At 37.6% G+C, this 20,582-nt stretch overlaps 2 protein-coding genes across 2 annotated transcripts; both read left to right on the forward strand.

The window, feature by feature from the left end:
• Nucleotides 1-2,126: 2,126 nt before the first annotated feature.
• On the forward strand, nucleotides 2,127-4,835 carry LOC121742490 (cyclin-B1-2-like). The gene is made up of 4 exons (XM_042135632.1): nucleotides 2,127-2,319; nucleotides 2,420-2,520; nucleotides 3,772-3,869; nucleotides 4,539-4,835. The coding sequence occupies exons 1-4, from the start codon at nucleotides 2,200-2,202 to the stop codon at nucleotides 4,637-4,639; spliced, it is 420 nt and encodes a 139-aa protein (XP_041991566.1). The 5' UTR covers nucleotides 2,127-2,199; the 3' UTR covers nucleotides 4,640-4,835.
• Nucleotides 4,836-14,759: 9,924 nt separating this feature from the next.
• Nucleotides 14,760-20,392, forward strand: LOC121742058 (translation initiation factor eIF-2B subunit delta-like). The gene is made up of 7 exons (XM_042135086.1): nucleotides 14,760-15,361; nucleotides 15,439-15,570; nucleotides 17,779-18,122; nucleotides 18,345-19,089; nucleotides 19,183-19,279; nucleotides 19,362-19,416; nucleotides 19,949-20,392. The coding sequence occupies exons 1-7, from the start codon at nucleotides 14,899-14,901 to the stop codon at nucleotides 20,009-20,011; spliced, it is 1,899 nt and encodes a 632-aa protein (XP_041991020.1). The 5' UTR covers nucleotides 14,760-14,898; the 3' UTR covers nucleotides 20,012-20,392.
• The last annotated feature ends 190 nt before the right edge of the window (nucleotides 20,393-20,582 follow it).

The raw sequence follows: 20,582 nt of genomic DNA on the forward strand, positions 1-20,582 counted from the left end.
TAAAATCGTTACATTTTTCTCGTATTGGTGTCGAAATTTTAATTCCGTAAATTGCATATTTGTGAATTTTTATTATTGTGGATGTCCTTGAGGATGTCCGTCATTGTGCAGTGGGATGCCCTTATGACGTGGTAGGGGGTGTTTTTGGGAAGTCTGTCGGGACATCCGCACCATTGCGGATGCTCTAATCAAGCTAGGTTTAACACACTTATATTTGCACATTTGGGACTATTTATAAGTATACATATACATAAGTATGGAGTATTAAAATATTGTTAGTAACACTTATGTAATAGTAGTAATAACCAAGTCTTATACGCTAACTAAGACTAAATTTAATGACTAAATTTAATCCACTCAGATTTTCAAATCTTTTGGACTCGATTCCTTCATGTGGAATCCACGCTTTTCTTAAAATAACAGAGATATAAGGGCATATCAGTTATTTTCACAATATCTTAAAACGTCAAATGTTTTATAACTCTTAAGATTTAAATTATTTTTTCACAAATAATATATCAAATTATTATAATTTTGTGATGATTCTAATAAAATCATAATTGCATATGTTTGCAGAGAGAAAATTGCTATGTTGATTGTATTATAGATATGTCATATGTTGATTGAGAATTCTTTATTGTTTTACTGGTGCTAGTATAGTATGATGAGATGATGATCTGTTGCATCATGTGCTTCCACGGACCTTTTCCCGTTTGCTTTCATTCACTTTGCCGTTCTGATGGTTTACCGGATAGGATTATAATTATAATTTTTTTTATTTTTACATTTAAATATTTTATGTTAAATGTTAGATTAGAGTACAAAGAAGTGAAAATGATTATTATAAATTTCAAATAATAAATTCAAATAATTGCAATTTTTTCGTACTATATACATTTCTAAAAATTTAAAATAATGAAATTTGAAAATTAATTAATTAGAAAAGTTCAGTTTAATCATATGGCAATTCACTCGAGCTATTGTGGGTAGAAACACGCAGGTTGGTCCGAATAACCCCATAAAATTATAAGGTTAGGGTTATATTTTTGTACCTGAATATAAAACTGGCTATATGGGTCGGCCCGAATGGGCAGGCAGGTTAGGTGGGCTAACCCAAAAGGGTTGCAGGTAAGCCTGACGGGTTGCACTTTCCAATTAAAATAATAAAAAAAAATTAAGATTTGTTTTAAATATTATTCATGCTTTCATAACTTCATTAATTCTTGCTTTCATAGATTTATGTATATAACATTTCGATATAATATTTTTTTAACAAATTTATGCTTATTTATTCTAATACATTAGTTTTGAAATTATTCTTTTCCAAAGGTCATGAGATTATATTTAAATTATTATTATTTAATAAATTTATACTTTACTATTAGTTTATACTCTATCTATCCCAAGTTCTTCTCTCTTTTTTTTGTCTACTCATTTTAAACTATTTGTATTATTTCTATTTTAAGTCAGAATGATCGTATTTAATTTAAATATTATATTTAATTAAGTACTATTACTTATTAAGTGTTTTGTTATTACACTTAAATTATTAATTTAATACACTAATTATTCAATTCTTAATTTATGATCCAAAAAGAAAAACATGCTAGTAACATGGGATGGAATGAGTACAATAGTTGTGTTATCATTATAGTATTAATTATATTGTTTACAAAATAAAAAAAATTAAGTAATTCAATTACTTTGTTATGTGAAGTAGTGAGGATGAATTCTAAGTTTTAATAAAACAAAAATTGGGATTACGCATTGTTGAATATTTTTGGCCCGATTAGTCTAACGGATTAGCCCGAAACCCTAAGGGTTAGGTAGGGCCGAAAAATTATAACCAGAAAAAAACTACAACCCGAATGGCCTGCACCGAATGACCCGACAACCCGAGTGGATCGGCCCGATCGACATCCATACATATACACCCGAGCGGGTCGGCCCGATTGACATCCATAAGTATAGGTAATTGAAGTTGAGGTTTTTATCGGGTACTATAAATTTTTAACTTTGCAGCATCGGCCTGTATTTGTTTGGGCCTGTAAAGCCCATAATCCTGCCCATCAATATTTTTTCTTGCGCTTAAAGATAACTCAAATTTTTCTTTACTTCATTGTTTCTCCGATTCCGATTACCATTTTCTTGCGCAAACAAAAGCAGATAAAAAAAACTCATAAACTAACAGCACTAATCATGGATCCTGCGAAGACGATTCCACTGGAAGGCCGCGGCGATGATTTGCTGCGTTTTGGTATCCACGGCGTCAAGAGCGATATCATCGAACCCCACCCTCTTCAATCTGCCCGACGCTCTGTAATGTTTCAACAATTTTACACTCACATAATCACTCTTTTTCCCTCCCTCTGCCCCTTAATTTGTGTCTTTGATGTTGCTTTTTTCTGGTAATGAATAGGCAAAGCAAACGCAAGAAGAGATGAAGAAGAAAATTTTGGCGAATACTTACGGTTCAGCATTTCCGATGAAGATGGAGATGGATCGTCAGATTCTCGCCAAGTTCGTTCTCCTCTAGCTCTTTACTCTTTCTCTCTCCACACACGCGCGCTCTCACTCCTAATTTTTATTGTATTGTGTTGTGAACTTCAGTAGCTAGGGTTTTTATTTTGGCGGAAAATTGGGGGTTTCATCCGAACTTTTCATACGTTTAATCTGGTTAAATCCTACTATAATATCTTTCCGTCCTACATTTCAAATTATGCATTCTTTCATATATACAGCCTGTTTCTCTATGCTATGATGTATCCGTTAATTTGTTCCTGGTCCTTTTCTTTTGCTGCAATGATTGAAAGTTGATAAATTTTTTCTGAAATATGTCTAGAACTGGATTCTCGAGTTTTGCTATGAGTGGGTTTCTTTATGATATTATTCGTTTGAGACTGGTTAAAAGAGTCAGCTGTAAAGGCTGGAGCGGTATTTGGTTTCTAGTGCTGCCTGAAACTCATTTTTGGTTATGTTACATTTCCCTTCAGCTAGTTATATATGCTACTGAAGTTTTTGTCTTGTCTATTATGCATCTGCCTTTGCAGATAGAATTTTCTGTGTATATCATCTTTCACATATATGTATTGTGGAAATGTGTCCCCGGGCAGATTAACAAGCTATATTAATAACCTATAATGATGCTAGTGATAGAGCTATGATATGTGGATTGTTGTGTTGGTCATAGTTTGTATCACTAGAATCTTTAAATTCTCTTTGCTTGAGGGTTGCAATTGGAATATTCTTGAATTGCAGCTCATGTGTTTCTTCTTAAGAACATGTTTTTAATCTTGTGTACTTTTACAGTTTCTTTTTGTGGTAATCCTTCTGAATTGTCTGGGTGGGGAATTAGTTGAATCAAGAATAAGTCTGATGAACTTAAGTTTGAATATGTGTGAAACTTATTGCAATTATGCTCTCTGAAGTGTGCAACTGGAATCAGTCAAGTTCATTTTTATCTATCAAAGTCAATGTGCTTTATTTTGTTTCAGTGAATGATATTGTTTCTTGCCATGTTTACGCTGTCATGTGTTCCTTGTATTTTCTTGTTTCATTTCATCATAATGATGTATTGATGTAGAAATTTTAGTTTCATATGCTGAATTAGTCTTGCAAGAAAATATTTCAAAATTTATAAATCTTATTTATGAGCAGCATAAAATCTTTCATACGTTGCAGTAAGATCTCTCGGATATTACTGTTACAATTTGTCCTTGCACAAATTATCCATACGAATGTATTATAATGCAATCACTTTTTACTTCACAGATTTCAAAGGCCTCCTGGTGCAGTACCCTCCTCGTTTGTAGGTCTAGAGGCCTTTACTGGAACTATGGAAGAGTTTGGTTTTGAAGATTATCTTAACGGTAAGGAAGTTCCAAAAGAGTTACCTATTCATAATAGTACAGAACTTTTTCCATTTAACATTTCATCAATTTTGCATTGAATGATAAGGATGATAAGTGGTCAAACTGATACCTGTAGATCTTATAGCATTATTCTGAAAATCTTTAAAGTATATAAGCTGCTGGGATAATTTCAGTCACCAACTGGCTTTGAAAAAAGCAGTATAGGAAACACTATGTTTTTGTAAATGCAATATTAAATCTTAACATTGCTCTGCGGTGGTTTCAAACGTGAGACCTTTGGCCTAAGGCGTTAACCACTCTGCCGCTAGGCCAACAACCACTATAGTATAGGGAACATCTCCATTGTTGGAAACTTAGAATACGTCAAGCATCAGTTCTTTCAATCCCATACATGAAGCCCTAAATTATGAGGCTCTAAGTTTTAAGTTCTTTCTCATGAATAGCATGTCATTGGACATTTTATGTCTGTTACTATATTTTTGCTGCATTCTGCGAATGTGTTTGCATTTGTGCATTTACAGGTTGTTTGCAGTTAAATACAAAATTGATTTGTGAAGTGTTAGTTGAGTCTTAAGAAAAATTATGATTTAATGCTGTGATCATGAACCGTCCTGATTGTCTTTCCCAGTCCTTGCTCTATTCCTGAACTTCTATGTAATGTTTCAGATCCTAGGGAGTCTGAATCATATCGTCCAGTTGATCTGCATCATGGTATGGAAGTTCGTCTTGGTCTGTCGAAAGGACCACCTTGCCCCAGTTTCATGTGAAGCATCAATTGATTTCTAGGATGAATAGGCTTTTACTTGGTGTATTGATACTTTTTTGTCCACTTAAAAGGCCCAAAATAGACTGTTCTGCTGTGAGTCGTCATTGTTCTCCTTGCTTGAAGTTACTCTATTTGTTTCTCATATTCCTGCTGTTAGAATTCACGATTGGGTACGAGTATCACATGTTCTTTCCATATTTGTTGGTTCTTTACTTGTTAATAAGTTCATCCTAAATCAGTTAAAATTTCAGAAACTAACCTTTTAATTTAACAGGAACATGCATTTATGCCAAGTATAACCAAGGGGTGTTTTTTAAAACCTAGTATGTAATGTTTTAGAAATCATTCAAGGTTAAAATTTGCCTTATGGAAAGATCTTAAATCTATTCACTTTTAGAATTTTGAGATGATGCAAAAGCTTTTACAAGACCGGTATATAGAAAAATGTATATCATCTATATTTACCTTATTTCTTTCCAAAAATAACAAATTTTAAAGAGACAAAATATATAAAAAGATAATTTGTTTTTAAAATAAAAAAAATAGTACAAAATGTATTTTAAAACCTAAAGGATAATATTTCTTAAATACCTTTCCTTTGAAGAATAATTTTTCAAGCAAATATGGTAATTATAAGATTTTTCGTTTAATGGGACAAAATGATAAGTCTAGCTAGCGGTGAACCTTACTTGAGGAGTCATATTGTTGCATTTAGTGGCTTGGCTGACTAAGATTCTTTGGACAAGTGAGTTTCACTACACTCGGCCGAGTGTATAACACCCCAAAAAACTCAGTAAATTATAATCAATAAAAGTTTAAGGAAAATTTAAAAATTTGTTATGGTTAACAATATGTTTTATTGAAATTAAATTTAAAGGGGATGGCTTGAGACAGACTAGAACAATTACCAGGGGATAGCTAGAATCACTAAACAATCGTCACATTTGTGTTAATGTACCTGATTTGGGTTTCAAACAATTGTGTTGCTTTTAAGTATTTCGGATTCGTAGTTTAATTACTTTACTTAGGCTAGATTCTGGTAGTTAAAAGTGTTTTTTGTTTTTGGATATTATTTCACTCGTTATTTTGAGTTTAATTTGAAAGAAATGGTTTTGTATCTACTTGTGTTTAGAGCATCCACCGTGGTACGGATGTCCCGGTGGACTTCCAAAAAACACCTCCTGCAACGTCATAAGGACCTCCCACTGCACTGCCACGTCATAAGGACATCCCACTGCACAATGGCGGACATCTCCAAGGACATCCCGACGGACATCCCGACGGACATCCACAATAATAAAAATTCACAAATTCACAAATATACAATTTACAGAATTAAAATTTCGACACGAATACGGGGAAAATGCAACGATTTTATTTAAAAAAAAGCAAACATATTTAAATTAAAAAAACCATCCCAAACAAAAAAACAATTCAAACAAAGTACATGTTACGATATGTTTTTGTTTTAGGCCTTCATTTTCGACGATAATACATGCGTTAGAGTTTTTAAAAAAATAGTATATCTAGAGTTTGCAACGAGCCATATATAGAGTTTTTTTAAAAAAATAAAAAATCGGAACGTCTGCCGGGACGTTCGCCGTGGCACCGCAATGGCGGACATCACGACGGACGTCGCCGGAAAGCCCCGGATGTGCGGTTTCCGCAGCCGACGTCCGCATCCGCCCCTCTCTCGCCTAATGGCGGACGTCCTGCACGCCGGTCCAACGTCCGGCGGGACGTCCTCCATTGCGGATGCTCTTAGGCTACATTCGAGATTTGAAGATTGGAGCAAGAGAGTAAAGAGAAGACTAAGAGCATCCACAGTGGGACGGATGTCCAGGCGGACATCCCTACGGCTTCCCAAAAAAACCTCATGCCACGTCATAAGGACCTCCCACTGCACTACCACGTCATAAGGACCTCCCCAAGTACATCCACAATAATAAAAATTCACAAATTCATCAAATTAAACAATTTACGTAATTAAAATTTCGACACGAATACGCACGGAGGAAGTGCAATGATAATTTCATTAAATTAAAAAAATAAAAAAGTACAGTTCAGCAAAAAAAAAAATTAAACAAATTACATTAAAAATATCAATGTGCACCCCTCCGCGTCCATAGCTCTTCAATTATATCGTTTTGGAGTCGAATATTGGCTAGTCGTTGGTGAATGTCGGTAGCTACGCTGTGGCTTGGACCGACAACATCAACATCATCACTGGCCCAATCAGTCAGTGCTGGACATTCATCTTTGACAATCATGTTGTGCATGATAATACATGTGTACATGACATCAGCGATGCTGTCAATATACCACATCCGTGATGGACCATTCACTACCGCCCATCGAGCCTAGAGCACACCAAATGTCCGCTCCACATCCTTGTGCGCTGCCTACTGACGACCCGCAAAATAGATCTTATTTTCTTCTGTTGCGCATCTGATCGTCTTCACAAAGACGGGCCACATAGGGTATATCCCATCCGCCAAATAATAGCTCATATTGTGCTGGTTGTCGTTGGCGACGAAACTGACGGCCGGACCAACGCCCATGCACTTCTCGTTGAAAAGGGGGGACGACTGGAGGACGTTGATGTTGTTGTTCGACTCGGCTACTCCAAAATACGCATGTCAAATCCACAGTCGGTAGTCAGCTACCGCTTCAAGGAGAATTGTGGGATTCTTGCTTTTGAAGCCGGTAGTGTACACCCCTTTCCAGGCGGCTGGGCAGTTCTTCCACCCCCAATGCATATAATCTATGCTGCCTAACATTCCCGGAAACCCGTGCTGACTCCCGTGCATATCCATCAGAGCCTGGCAGTCTTCGTGGGTAGGCTTCCAAAGATAATCATCCCCGAATATCTCCCTAACGCCCTCACAAAAATACTTCAGGCAATCGTGGGCAGTCGTCTCGCCGACGTGGAGGCACTCATCGAACATGTCGGCCGCACCTCCGTATGCCAACTGCCTGATTGCGGCACTGCACTTCTGTATGGGTGTGTGGCCAGGTTTACCAACCGCATCCTTCCTCATCCTGAAATACTCGTATCGGCACTCTAAAGCGCCCACGATACGCAGAAATAGTGGACGACACATCCTAAAACGTCGCCGGAACATGTTCTCCCCAAACCGCGGCTTCGGAGCAAAGTAGTCCTCATATAACTGACGGTGTGCAGTGATGTGGTCCCGGGGTACTATAGCTCGACGATGGATGGATCGAGGTATCGCTGGCTGCTGCTGCTGCTGCTTCAAGGCCGCTTGTATCAAGCGATTTATCTCCCTGGACGTAACGGCTTGCACCTCTTCGTTAATTCGTCGGCGTAAGTCATCAGCACCCCCACCACTACCACCCGCACCACTACCACTACCACTAGCCATTTTGGATATACTAAAAGAAACGTAGAGAGAGAGAGAGAAACTCGTTAAAACAAGTGGTGCGAATGAAATGAAGTTCAACGAGCCGTATATTTAGAGTTTTTTTATAAAAAAATTTAAAAATTGGGACGTCCATCGGGACACCGCAATGGCGAACGTCACGACGGACGTCCCGATGGATGTCGTCGGAAAGTCGCGGATCTGCGGTGTCTGCAAGCGACGTCCGCGTCAGCCTCGCGCTCGCCTAATGGAGGACTTCCCGCGCGGACGTCCGCCACTGCTGATGCTCTAAAGTCATCAAGTTCTACCTTTAGGTTTTGCCATAGATAGTTTTTATGTTATCTTATTTTATTATGGATTGTGATACCTCGCTGTAGATAACTAATTTGTTGAATTATGATGATTGGAAAGTAACTCTTCTTGTTTATTTAATTCCAGTTTTTGATATCCAAAACTTATATCTACTTCGTTTAATTTTGTGTATAATGCTTCAAGTTGAGAGACACATTTTGTTGATTTATTGGCATGTTGGAGAATCAAGAGATAATCCATGTGTTAGATTCACATTGATGACATGACACTACAGATAACATCTTAAAAAAGTAAACCTATGAGTGAAGGTTTATAAGAGTCTAATTGTGAATTTTGGAGTTACTATTAGATAAAATTGACAACCTTAATGCTAGTAATTAACGTATTTCAATCAACTGCAGTAATTAGGTGACTTGCCATAGTAACCTGAAGTCGTTGTTTGGATATCATAATTGTGTATTGAATAAACTGAGGTAGTGAAATCTTATCCATGAAATTCCCTTGATTCATCTATTTTCCCAATCAAATCAATCTCTACTTTCAATTGCTTTGTCTGTTTAAGTGCTTTGTTTAATCGTCTTTTAGTTTAGAGTGAACTACATAAATGGTACCTAATTTTTCACTTTCGCACATAAATGGTACATGATCTTTATTTTATATCGTTTTTGGTACCCCATGACAAAAATAACCCTAGGTACCAAATATGTGATTTTTTTGTTATAGAGGATATTTTGGAAATTTCAATTAAATAGAACCAAATATGTTATATTTTTTTTCTTCCTTTCTTATTTCTTTTTTTCTTCTTTAGTTTATTCTTCTTTCTTTTTTCTTCATTTTCTTCTTTTTTTTAGTATTTTTATCTTCCTTTCTTCTTTCTTTTTTCTCCTTAGTTTATGTTTCCTCTTTTTTCTTTTCTCTTCTTTTTCTTCTTTCTTTTTAGTGTTTTATACATACATCTAATTGTATTCATAATATAAATCAATAACAAAACACCTAATTAAATTAATTATTTAAAGTAATTAAATCAATTGAATATTTTTAATTAAATTATTTATACTCATTTTAGGGTTGAAACACCTAACTAAAAATATTCAACTCTTTATCATTATGAATACAATTCACAATTTTAAATTTTGATTAAGACTATATTGATTAGTTATTAATTTAATATAAAATAATTATTACTTATTTATTAATTACTACTAGTTTTTACTATTATAACAATAATATTATTATAATAAATATATTTAATTATAACTATAATTATGATTAAGTATATTTAAATGATATGAAAAATAAATTAATTATTAATTTATAACATCAAATAATAATATTAATATTGATTAAGAATAATAGTATAAAGAGTGAGGAGAATGAGAGAAGATATCATAATATCACTTTTGATACTAGTTTTGTCAATGCCCAAAATATCCTTTATGCATAAATGAAAAAATGAATTTGTTTAGAGGGCATTTTGGGGTGAAAATTGCATCAGGTACAAAAAATATGATTTATAGGTATCAAAAATGATATAAAATAAAGATCATGTACCATTTATGTGTGAAAATAAAATATCAGGTACCATTTATGTATTTTACTCTTTAGTTTAATAGTGTTTCACCCCAAAACTTCGTAGGTCCAAACAGTACTACATAAAACTGAGTACTTGATAGCCAAATTGTGAAACATTTTGCTACTGACCTTTAACTATATTAAATCTACTTTGTATACTTGCAAATATTTTTAGTGTTAATACAAAGTGCATCATACAACTCTCCCCTTCTTAAGAAATTTCATCCTCAAAAATTTTCTCCTAATCTATGAGGGGCATTACATAATGGGTTTTAGGCACAACCTCATTCGACCGAGTCATCCACTCAACGTCCTTTTGTTTTTCAAACTCGGTTGAGTGACTTAGAGCATCTGTAACCCTTGGGGCCGGGCCGCAAATTGCGAGTCCCGGCCCGTCCCATGCATTACACGGAAGGGCGGCACGGCTCAGGCCCGTCCCGGTGACGCGTGACCGGCCTGGGGAGCGTCCCGAGTCCCGGCCCGGGACGGGGTTGCACGGAGACGGGCCGCAAGTCCCGCGTCCCGGCCCAGCGTTGCACCGTGACGGGCCGGGCCGCAACCAAATTTTTTTTTTATATTTTAAATTCGAAATTTTTATATTTTAAATTCGAAATTTTTGTCAACTACGTTGTCACCGAGCCGCCCGTGCAGGGCCTTCCTCACGACATCCGCAATGTCATGGCTCGTTCAGCTGCGATGCGCCAAGAGGAACAACACACTCGCCTCCAAGCCGATCTAATCGAAGAAATTTGGACTCGCAACAACGTTTTCCAGCATTGACGTTATGTTTTCATGTATTTTATTTTCAGTTTGAAAATTTATATGTTGTAATTTTGCAGTATTCGATGAAATTAAATTTTCCGTGTTATAAATTTACAGCGTTTTTTATTTTACTTTCAAAATAGGTTGGAGTTGTGAATAGTGTCATTTATTAGTTGCGGCCCGGGCCGCAACCTGCAGGGTTACAGCAGTTGGGGCCTGGGCCGCAACTGTAGAGGAATGATGACGTGGAGGGGACTTGGGGCCGGAAATGGGGACGGGGTTACTGATGCCCTTAGGCCTTCAAGTCACTTAGGCCATCCACAACGCTGTTCCTATACCGTTCCTATACCGTTCCTTAAACCACTATTTGAGGGCCCCACTGTACTTTTTTACTCCATTCCTTAACTAAGGAACGGAACCTGCAACCCTCCGTTCCTTAACCGTTCCTTAAATTACTATTCATTCTATTTCAATTTTTATTTTTATTTCCAACTAAATTAAATTAAATAAACACACTTTATTAAAAAACAAACATACTTTATTAAAAAACAAACATACTTCATTAAAAAACACACAATATTAAAAAAAATTACAACTTAAACGTGGGAAAATAAAAAAACTACTCCGCCGGCGAATCATCCTCCGGAGGCGGTCGAGGTTTAGGGGGAGGGGGAAGACCAAGTAGTCCTGCCATATGCACAATTCCGTTCCACCAGGCCGTGTATTGGGCGTACGAGAAGCGGGAAGTGTCCGCCATTGTGGCGGTTATGTACGCCACCATAAGTGTGTTCGAGCCTCCTTGTGAGCCCGATCCCGAGGCCGACTGGCTTGATTCTCCTCGGCCCTTCCTCGCTCTAGCCGCTTTCGCCGCCTTCGTCCCTTGCGGACGACGGCGCCCACGGCTAGATCCCTCGTACTCGGCGGCCGTAACCCCAACCTCCTGCGTGCCACGATCACTGGGCGCATCGGTGTCACCAGACGAGTACTGGCCGCTCGTCGTGTGCTTCGTCCGCTTTGAGGTTGATCCCGAGCTGGAGCGGACACCACCGGCCCACCTTTCCTCGTCCTTGACGAGCTGCCAAATATCAACATATTTGAACTGTACACCGGTGTCCTGGTGGAAGGCGCGCATAGCCGCCCTCAGTATGTCGGCGCCCGAAGCTCCGCTTTGGTAGTGCGCCGCTTCGGTGGAGTAGATCCCGCAGAATTTTTTGACCTGTAAATCGACTCGGCCAAAGTGAGCACGAAGCATTGTATATTTGCGCTTCCGGGCCCCTTTCGGCTTAGTCTCGTGGTAGACATCACGGACCTTTTCCCAGAAGCACTTGGCGGCTTGTTGGTTGCCGACGATGGGATCATATGAGACGGTGAGCCAGGCGGTGTACACCGCCTTTGTTTCTTCGTTGGTGTAGGGATGCCGGCCCAGATCCTCCGGCTCCTCCTCCTCATCCTCCTCGGGTGCCTCAGACGCAGCCCTGTAGCTTCCACCGCCTCGGCCTCCTCCCTGAGTGGGTTCAACGGGGATATCCTCCCGAATCTGGGACAAACCCTGGGAAAGCCGCGAGCCGGAGCCTCGAGCGTAGGCATCCACATCGAAAGTGGGTGGTTGGTACCCACCCGGCGTCGCCGACCCCTGCGTGCCCGGCGTCGATGACCCAGAACCACCAAGTGTGTTGTACATGGTCTCCCAATCGCCGAACGCGTTGAGATCCCACCCTCCGGCGCCGCCACCACCGTAATTGCCGTCGCCGGACATTTTTTGAAGAGATAGAATATGAAAATTGGAGAGAAATTGATGTTGATGTAGGAAGAATAGATGTGTAGTTGTGTATAAAATGAATGAATTAGGTGTATTTATAGAATAAGAAAATAAAAATAAAAATTAAATAAATTAAGAAAAAGTTAAAAAAAACGGTAATGTTACCGTTTAAAAAAAAAATTTTTTTTTAAAAAATTCGATTTTTATAAAAAAAAATAATTATTGCGTCATTGCTGACGTGTCCCACTCGCGGGCCGGCGAGTGGGAAGCACGCACGCACGGGGATCGGCCACGTCGCCCAGGCGCGTGGCGGCTTGTTCCGTGCCGCGTTACGTGCCGTCGGCACCCGGCACGGAATGGGAACGAGACGGGAGCGGAATGCAGCGCCGCAACGCGTTCCGCGGCGAAACCGTTCCGGCGGAACGGCACGCGGAACGGTTTCGGCACGCGTTGCGGGTGCTCTTAGTCAGTTTAGACTTTTCAAAATGTTGAACTGACTTGACAATGACATTATATATGCTATAAAAAAATTAGTCATCTATTGTAGCCCATTTTTACTGAAAAATTTGTCAAAACGCGTTAAAAACATATTTTAGTTAAAAAATATATAAAAGGAAAATCAGATAAATCCAATCCTCAAATAGCACAATATACGGTGCATATCAACAGGGTTGTGTTTGTTAAGAAATTAGTATGAACTATGAAGTGGGTAAAATAAGGTGCAGGACCCTATGAATAAATGGTTAAAAAATGTTACTCTATAATATTAGGATATTAAATAATTTGAAGATAAATATTTAATTAAAAATGAATTTAATTATGATATTAATATTAAATTATTTAAACTTATTTCGCATGAAGTTAATCTAAAATATAAAATGATTATAAATTCAGGTTTGAATTTTTATATTTTAATGAAATTTATATTTTTAATTAAATCATATATCTAATTTATCATAAATATATACTAACATGTTTGATAGACTAGATAACTTATGGAATTGACAAAATTTTGTTCATAGAATTCCAGATATCCACAATTAATATAATGAAAATAATTAAAAGTATAACTTGTGATTTTTTAATGTTATTTGTTTATACATGGTAAAAAGTTATAAGTGGATTATTGAATATATCAAGTAGGATTAATCTGAAAAGAGTGAACTACAAAAATGGTCACTGGACTATGAGTTTATCTCGCCCATAGTCTCTGTACTTTAAAAATATCAGCAGACATCTCTGGACTAAGGGTTTATATCAAATTTGGTCATTTTGCCATTTTTTATACGAAAATACCCTTTTGAGCATTTGGGCAATTTAGTCTTTTTACACTTTTAGCATTTTAAATCTGATATTATTTCAGTGATGTACTAAATCTGATATTTTTTCAAAATTATCATTCTTCTTCCCTTTTGTCATCCTTCACTTTGATTCTTTATTTCAATATTAGATTTAATTTTATAAAATTAAATTTTAAATTTTGATTTTTAAATATCAATAAATTTTTTCAATTAAAACTATTAATTCATGGACACTATAAATATTAATTAAAACTATTAATTTTTCTTATTTAATATAATATTCAATTCATGATGGAAAAATAAGAGTTATTCTATTTAGCCTTCGTTCGGTTGTTATAATTGATTGTGATTAAATATTATGAAGTTGACTAAAAATTTGATACTACTAAAAATTTTATATAGGAGTATTTTGTTGAAATTTTCTAGTTAATTTTGATTGTTTTCAAATTAATAAACGAAAATTATATTAGTTTTACATTAGATGCATATTTATTTCAGAATAAATCGTGTTATATGATCTATTTATGATTAAAACTATTAAATATTGATTAAAACTAAGGCGTCGTCATACCTTATTGATTAAATATTAGACACTATCAAATATTGATTAAAACTATTAATTTTTTATATTTAATAATTTTAATAATTAATAAAAATTTATTGATATTTAAAAATCAAAATTTAAAATTTAATTTTATAAAATTAAATCTAATATTGAAATAAAGAAACAAAGTGAATGATGACAAAAGGGAAGAAGAATGATAAGTTTGAAATAATATCAGATTTAGTACATCATTAAAATAATATTAGATTTATAATGTTAAAAGTGTAAAAAGATCAAATTGCCCAAATGCTCAAAAGGGGATTTTCGTATAAAAAAATGGCAAAATGACCAAATTTGAGATAAACCCTTAGTGTAGGAATGTCTGACGATTTTTTTTAAAGTCTAAAGACTATGAACGAGATAAACTCATAGTTGAGAGACATTTTTGTATTTCTCGTCCGAAAATTGATGAGAATGGATAGCTGATTGATAGGTGTTGCGCGTGAGCGTCACGGCGGAAGTGGAGAGGCATCGCTGTCGTAGAGGAACCTAATTCCCTGCAAGTACCTCTCTACCCTCATCCAAATCCAATCCCAAATCCCTTCTCCGCCTAAACCCTAACCCCACATGGAATCCCGCCGCGTTCCCCGCACCGTCAGCGACCCCAAGGTCCGCCAGGTCGGATTCTTTGCTCCACCTGACCGCTCTCTCTCCGGTCCCCCAGATCCCGCCTCGTCGCCGCCGCTGCTTTCCAACATTTCCCCCTCCGGCAACTCCTTGTCCCCCGTCATGATCCCGCCTCCTCGCCACCTCTCCACCGACCTCCCCCGCCACCTTCCCCACCCGCAGCCGCTGCTCTCCCCTCTCCGCGCTCCCCGCGCCAATGAGACTTCGGTTCCCGTCGGTAGCTACAATCCTTCCGAGTTCTCCACCCCTTCAGGTATCGCCGATTTCTCGGAGGATCAGCTATCTCCGCGTTGGGGGCGGAAGAGTAGCTCTGGGAAATTCGCTACTTCATTGCCGTCGGGTGGATTCGGTATGGCGGCTGCTAATAAGATTAGTGACGCTAATTCCAAACCTGGCGTTGCAGGTTGAACTTTGAGGCCTTTTTTTCCTTTGTGTTGTTTTGACTGTGATTTTGATCGGCTTCATTCGATTGTGGATCAGATGGAGGAGCGGATGCGGAAGTGCAGAAGGAGAAGGGCGCAGCTGCAGGGAAGCCTTTGAAAGAGAAGACAACAAAAGCCGAACGGCGGGCAATGCAAGAAGCACAACGTGCTGCCAAGGCTGCTACAAAAGGTAAATATCTCGTGCTTTCTTCTAGTTGGAATCTTTCCAGTTGATTGATATCTACAATTTGCATGGGTTTCTATGTAGCTTTCAAAAAACAAGTTAATCTTAATTATTAGCTTGTAGTACTTCTGTATAATTTTAGAGTTTTTAAATTTATGACCAAGGGATAATGTAGATGGATCCATCTTTACTGTAAATTCTTAGTAATGTACCATGTCATTTGGCTTCGAACATTCCTGTAAAAGATAGTAAGACTCATGAAGCAACTTTGACCTGGAACTTTTTAACTGATATTTTAGCAATCTCTATCTTATAAATAACATAAAGTACCTCACTTTATTGTCCATAATTCATATGCTAAAGTATGTTGAATGGTAGCTTCTTTTGACCATATGCTACCATTCAACTTTGAGTCTCATTTTTCTTACCACCATTTTATGCATTCAAGTGCAAACATGCGATTGGGTTGGGCCAGAGTATGTTGAATGGTAGCTTCTTTTAAAAATAGAGAACCAGATGTATCTGTGATTCACCGATTCACGATCACGACTGAAGTCAAAGCTTATCATAGGGCTTTTTATGATCTTTCTAGGGGTTATATCATTTTTATGTTGCAACAATGAGCCTATTAGAGAAAAGAGGCGGGGGGGGCTGGCACGAATAGTAAGAACGATTCACGATCACGACTGAAGTGAAAGCTTATCATAGTGCTTTTTATGATCTTTCTAGGGGTTATATCATTTTTATGTTGCAACAATGAGCCTGTTAGAGAAAAGAGGCGAGGGGGGCTGGCACGAATAGTAAGAACAGAAAGTTGATGGAAAACAGAATGTAAGGAACTGAAGTAAATAATGATAAACCAACCTCTAACAAGGCCCTACAGTGAATTTTCAGCCTTATACTAAATTAAGGTTCAACATTGCTCTCTAACCTATAGGCACTTATTTATAGGACTCTCAAAATACTAAAGAAATAGAGATAACATTTAAAGATAGACTTCTATACTTTTAATATTTAAAGATAAAGACTTCTAGACTTCTAATAATTAACGATAGACATATGGTATTCTAATATCAATTGCAGCGTTATTGAAACAGCCTTGTCCTCAAGTCTGGGTCACGACGCAAAAAACAACCCGAATCTTCCATGGTCGGACATCAATGTGCTTTCAAAATATTGCAGCCTACCAACACATGACCGGGCACCATAGCAGGAGGTGGCTGTTTTGGTGAGGAGGAAACCGGAAGGAAAACAATGGGTGGTTGTATGAATGGCAGTGGAGAAGATCGTTGCAGTGGAAAAGGTAGGTGTGGTAATTGTGGCGGCAAAACAGCGGGAACGTATGGAACCATGTGTACTGTCGCAATCGGGGGTGGAGATGGAGGGCTGGACAGAGTCAAAGGTGTTAAAATTGCCGGAGGAGTGCCAACTGGTGTTGGCAAAGTAACAGTTGTCACTGTTTCCACGACTTTTAGAATGGATGTTAACTCCTTAATCCAGGGGGCTGCCCAAAGCAGAAAATTGTTGCATGAATATGTCGAATTGTTATATTAGAATGGCTGCCCGTACGTCGAGATTTGCCATGGTTGCTGCTAAACAGTTGGCTTGTTCCTCCATTGCCTTCTCTAACGCTTTAAGGCGCATCCATGTTTCACGTGGCCACCATATCCACGGCCCAAATTGTTGGGAACAGAATGTAATGAACTGAAATAAATAATGATAAGCAATCTATAGGTCTCTCAAAATACTAAAGAAATAAGGTTAACATTTAAAGGTAGACTTCTAAACTTGTAATATTTCAGGATAATACTTCTAGACTTCTAATAATTAAAGATAGACTTACAGACTTCTAGCTTTTCAACTATTGATGTGTATCAGAGCCATTTTGCTGTATAATCTGTACTATTACATGCTCAAGACTGCATCATTCATCTATCTCATTATCTGCTGGCATCTATGCACAGTAATTTTTCTCTCATTTATATAAACCAATCATATAAAGAACTCCTGCAATAAACCCTTCTATTTAAGATATGTCATGCATGAACATGGTGTGGAAGTGCGGAACTTTTTCTTGTCATATTTCTTGCCTTGCTTAAGTTCTTCACATATTTTTTGTATGTCATCTTCTATCTTTTGTTGGGTTGTGGCTTTAGTTTCTGCTCTCTTGTAACAAAAACTCATTATGCTGGGTTACTGAATTGCATCTTCCAGGTGAAGGAAGCAAGACCGTTGGAGTCAATTCAGCCAACGCAATGAAGTCTGCAAAGCCGGCTCCACAAAAGAAAGACAACTCTTCAGTTGCAGCTTCTGAAAGAAAAGGTGGTGACCGTCAAACAGATAAGGATAGGAAGAAAGATGTCCCTCATCCACGGATGCAGTTTGATGATGAAAACAGAGTTGAGAAGGCAAAGAAGCGGTCTGTAGTAAAACAAGCAGAAGCCCGTAACAGAGTTGAACTCTTTAGGCATCTACCTCAGTATGAACATGGAGCAAGGCTCACTGATCTGGAATCGAAGTTCTTCCAATTAGGTCCTGTTCATCCTGCTGTGTACAAGGTATTTTTGATGTGCTATATCTTACTCTTGTCCAAACACTCTTGTCTTGATTGGAACAATCTCAGTTTAAAGGGTCATGGGTACTGGATTTATGAGATCTGTTGTTATGTTTTCATTGTACGTATTAAAAAGAAAGTCCCTCTCCTGTATTGAAACAAGTTAAAATTAATTTTTATTCTCTTTGCATAATGGCTGCGGCAATATGAACTTTTTACTCGGCAGGTTGGTTTCCGATATCTGACGGGGGATATATCTGGGGGAAATGCCCGGTGCATTGCGATGCTACAAGCATTCCAAGAATCAATCAAGGATTACTCTACACCGCCTGAAAAAACCCTTATCAGAGACTTGACTTCTAAAATAAACTGTTATGTTTCCTTTCTGATAGAATGTCGACCCCTTTCAATCAGCATGGGCAATGCAATTAGGTTTCTTAAGAGACGAATTACCAGCTTACCCTTAAACCTTTCTGAATCAGAAGCAATTACCAGTCTTGTCTCTGATATTGATCGTTTTATTAACGAGAAGATAATTCTAGCTGACAACGTTATTGTGAAGCATGCTGTAACTAAAATTAGGGATGGTGATGTTCTTCTGACATATGCATCGTCTTCTGCTGTTGAAATGCTACTTTTACATGCTCATGAACTTGGAAAACGGTTTCGAGTAGTGATAGTTGATTCGCGTCCCAAGCTTGAAGGCAAAATGCTGCTTCGCAGGCTTGTGGGGAAAGGAATTAACTGTACATACACCCATATAAACGCTGTTTCTTATGTCATGCATGAAGTAACAAGAGTTTTTCTGGGTGCATCTTCGGTGTTGGCAAATGGAACTGTTTACTCAAGAGTTGGCACAGCATGTGTTGCTATGGTTGCCCATCAGTTCCGCGTCCCTGTCCTGATATGTTGTGAAGCATACAAGTTTCACGAGAGGGTTCAACTTGATTCTATTTGCTGTAATGAACTTGGTATGAACTGTTACTTTCTGATCAGGTTGTCCATATATGAGAAGGTAGTGTAATTTGCATCGAATTCTGCACTTAATACTACGTATATTTCAGGTGACGCTGAAATGGTTTCAAGGGTTACCGGTAGAGAGGATATCAATTCTTTAGATGGCTGGACTAGTAGTGAGAATCTACAACCCCTGAACCTGCTGTAAGTATGGTTTTTATTTTGACCCATTACTTTTAGAAACTAGAATGCTATCTTGATAGCTAATTTTTGGTTTTGTTACCAGTTATGATGCAACACCTTCCGATTATGTATCAATGATCATAACAGATTATGGCATGGTAAGTTGGGAAAAAGTATATTTCATACTGCTTCAACTGGAACAGATTTAAATATTTATCTAATGCCGAGTCTGCACATATATCTGGGCTGAAGATATAAACTTGTCATTATAGCTCATTATAAAATTGCTCAAATCGACAAGTGTGGATGAATTGCTTAGTCGCTGCATTACATCCACCTTTTTATATTCAAGAAAATAATTTATAATGGAGATTTCATGCAAATGCTGTGCTGGAGTTTCCAGATGCACACAAAGGAGTTGGGTCATATATATTACCATTTCATGTTATTTTTCCTTGAGTTGTGTCTGTTGTTGAACCATTCTCTACTTCACGTTTTGTTACTTTTTCCTTCATTTTTGTTTGAGGTATATTTCTGTGTTTCTCTGTGTAAACTGTAAAAGAAAAGACCTATATTTGCTCAGTTTGTGTCCAACTCTGTTTGCTTAACATGCGTATTTATATGCTTGTTTTGTTCATTTCTGGGTGGCCTCTAATACCGTTCTGTTGACTGACGTTGTATGTTTTCTAGATACCGCCGACAAGTGTACCAGTTATAGTCCGAGAATACGGCAGAGAATACTTGTTGATATAGTGAAATCCAAGTGATGTTGCGATAGAATCCGGACAGCGGATGAAAAGGCTATGTCGACCCCCCTGGTCTTATATGTCTCACCATAATTTAGTTACCCCCGCTTTGGAATAAAGATATGCCTGTATTGTGTATCCATTAAATCTGCTATCAATTTTTGATCTGACCTTGACTGTGAAGAGTGCGAACCTTCCGCCTCTCCGGGCAGTTTTCCGAATGCTGTGATATGTCGTGAGAGTTGCAGATAGTGAACTGGTTATGATTTTTTTTGCCAGGACTGGTTGCTTGTGGGTTGTTCTGTTGAATTAGTTGGTTTATCAAGCTTAATATGATATTCATTTTTGGGATTTTTTAAAGAAATAACAGCATCTCCCTCCATCTTTACCTGATTTGGTATTATTTTGTTTGGCTGCTGCTTCATGCATGGAGATTGCCAAACGGGTTATATAATATAGATAAACTAAATGTCTATTTTTAGCCTTTTACACTGTTTTATGATTGAAGTCCTAAACAATATGTTAAATAATAAAATTCAATTTACTCACGCGATGTGTCGAAGATTTAGGAATGTACA

Source organism: Salvia splendens, chromosome 7, assembly GCF_004379255.2.
Source record: "Salvia splendens isolate huo1 chromosome 7, SspV2, whole genome shotgun sequence".
Taxonomy (NCBI): domain Eukaryota; kingdom Viridiplantae; phylum Streptophyta; class Magnoliopsida; order Lamiales; family Lamiaceae; genus Salvia; species Salvia splendens.

Bases quoted from the DNA above. Each gene is read 5' to 3' on its own strand.
- LOC121742058 (XM_042135086.1), top strand. From the start codon at position 14,899: ATGGAATCCCGCCGCGTTCCCCGCACCGTCAGCGACCCCAAGGTCCGC. The intron at 18,123-18,344 runs GTATTTTTGATG...TTTACTCGGCAG, and splicing joins TTCATCCTGCTGTGTACAAG to GTTGGTTTCCGATATCTGAC. The intron at 19,417-19,948 runs GTAAGTTGGGAA...TATGTTTTCTAG, and splicing joins TCATAACAGATTATGGCATG to ATACCGCCGACAAGTGTACC.
- LOC121742490 (XM_042135632.1), top strand. From the start codon at position 2,200: ATGGATCCTGCGAAGACGATTCCACTGGAAGGCCGCGGCGATGATTTG. The intron at 2,320-2,419 runs GTAATGTTTCAA...GGTAATGAATAG, and splicing joins TTCAATCTGCCCGACGCTCT to GCAAAGCAAACGCAAGAAGA. The intron at 3,870-4,538 runs GTAAGGAAGTTC...GTAATGTTTCAG, and splicing joins TTTTGAAGATTATCTTAACG to ATCCTAGGGAGTCTGAATCA.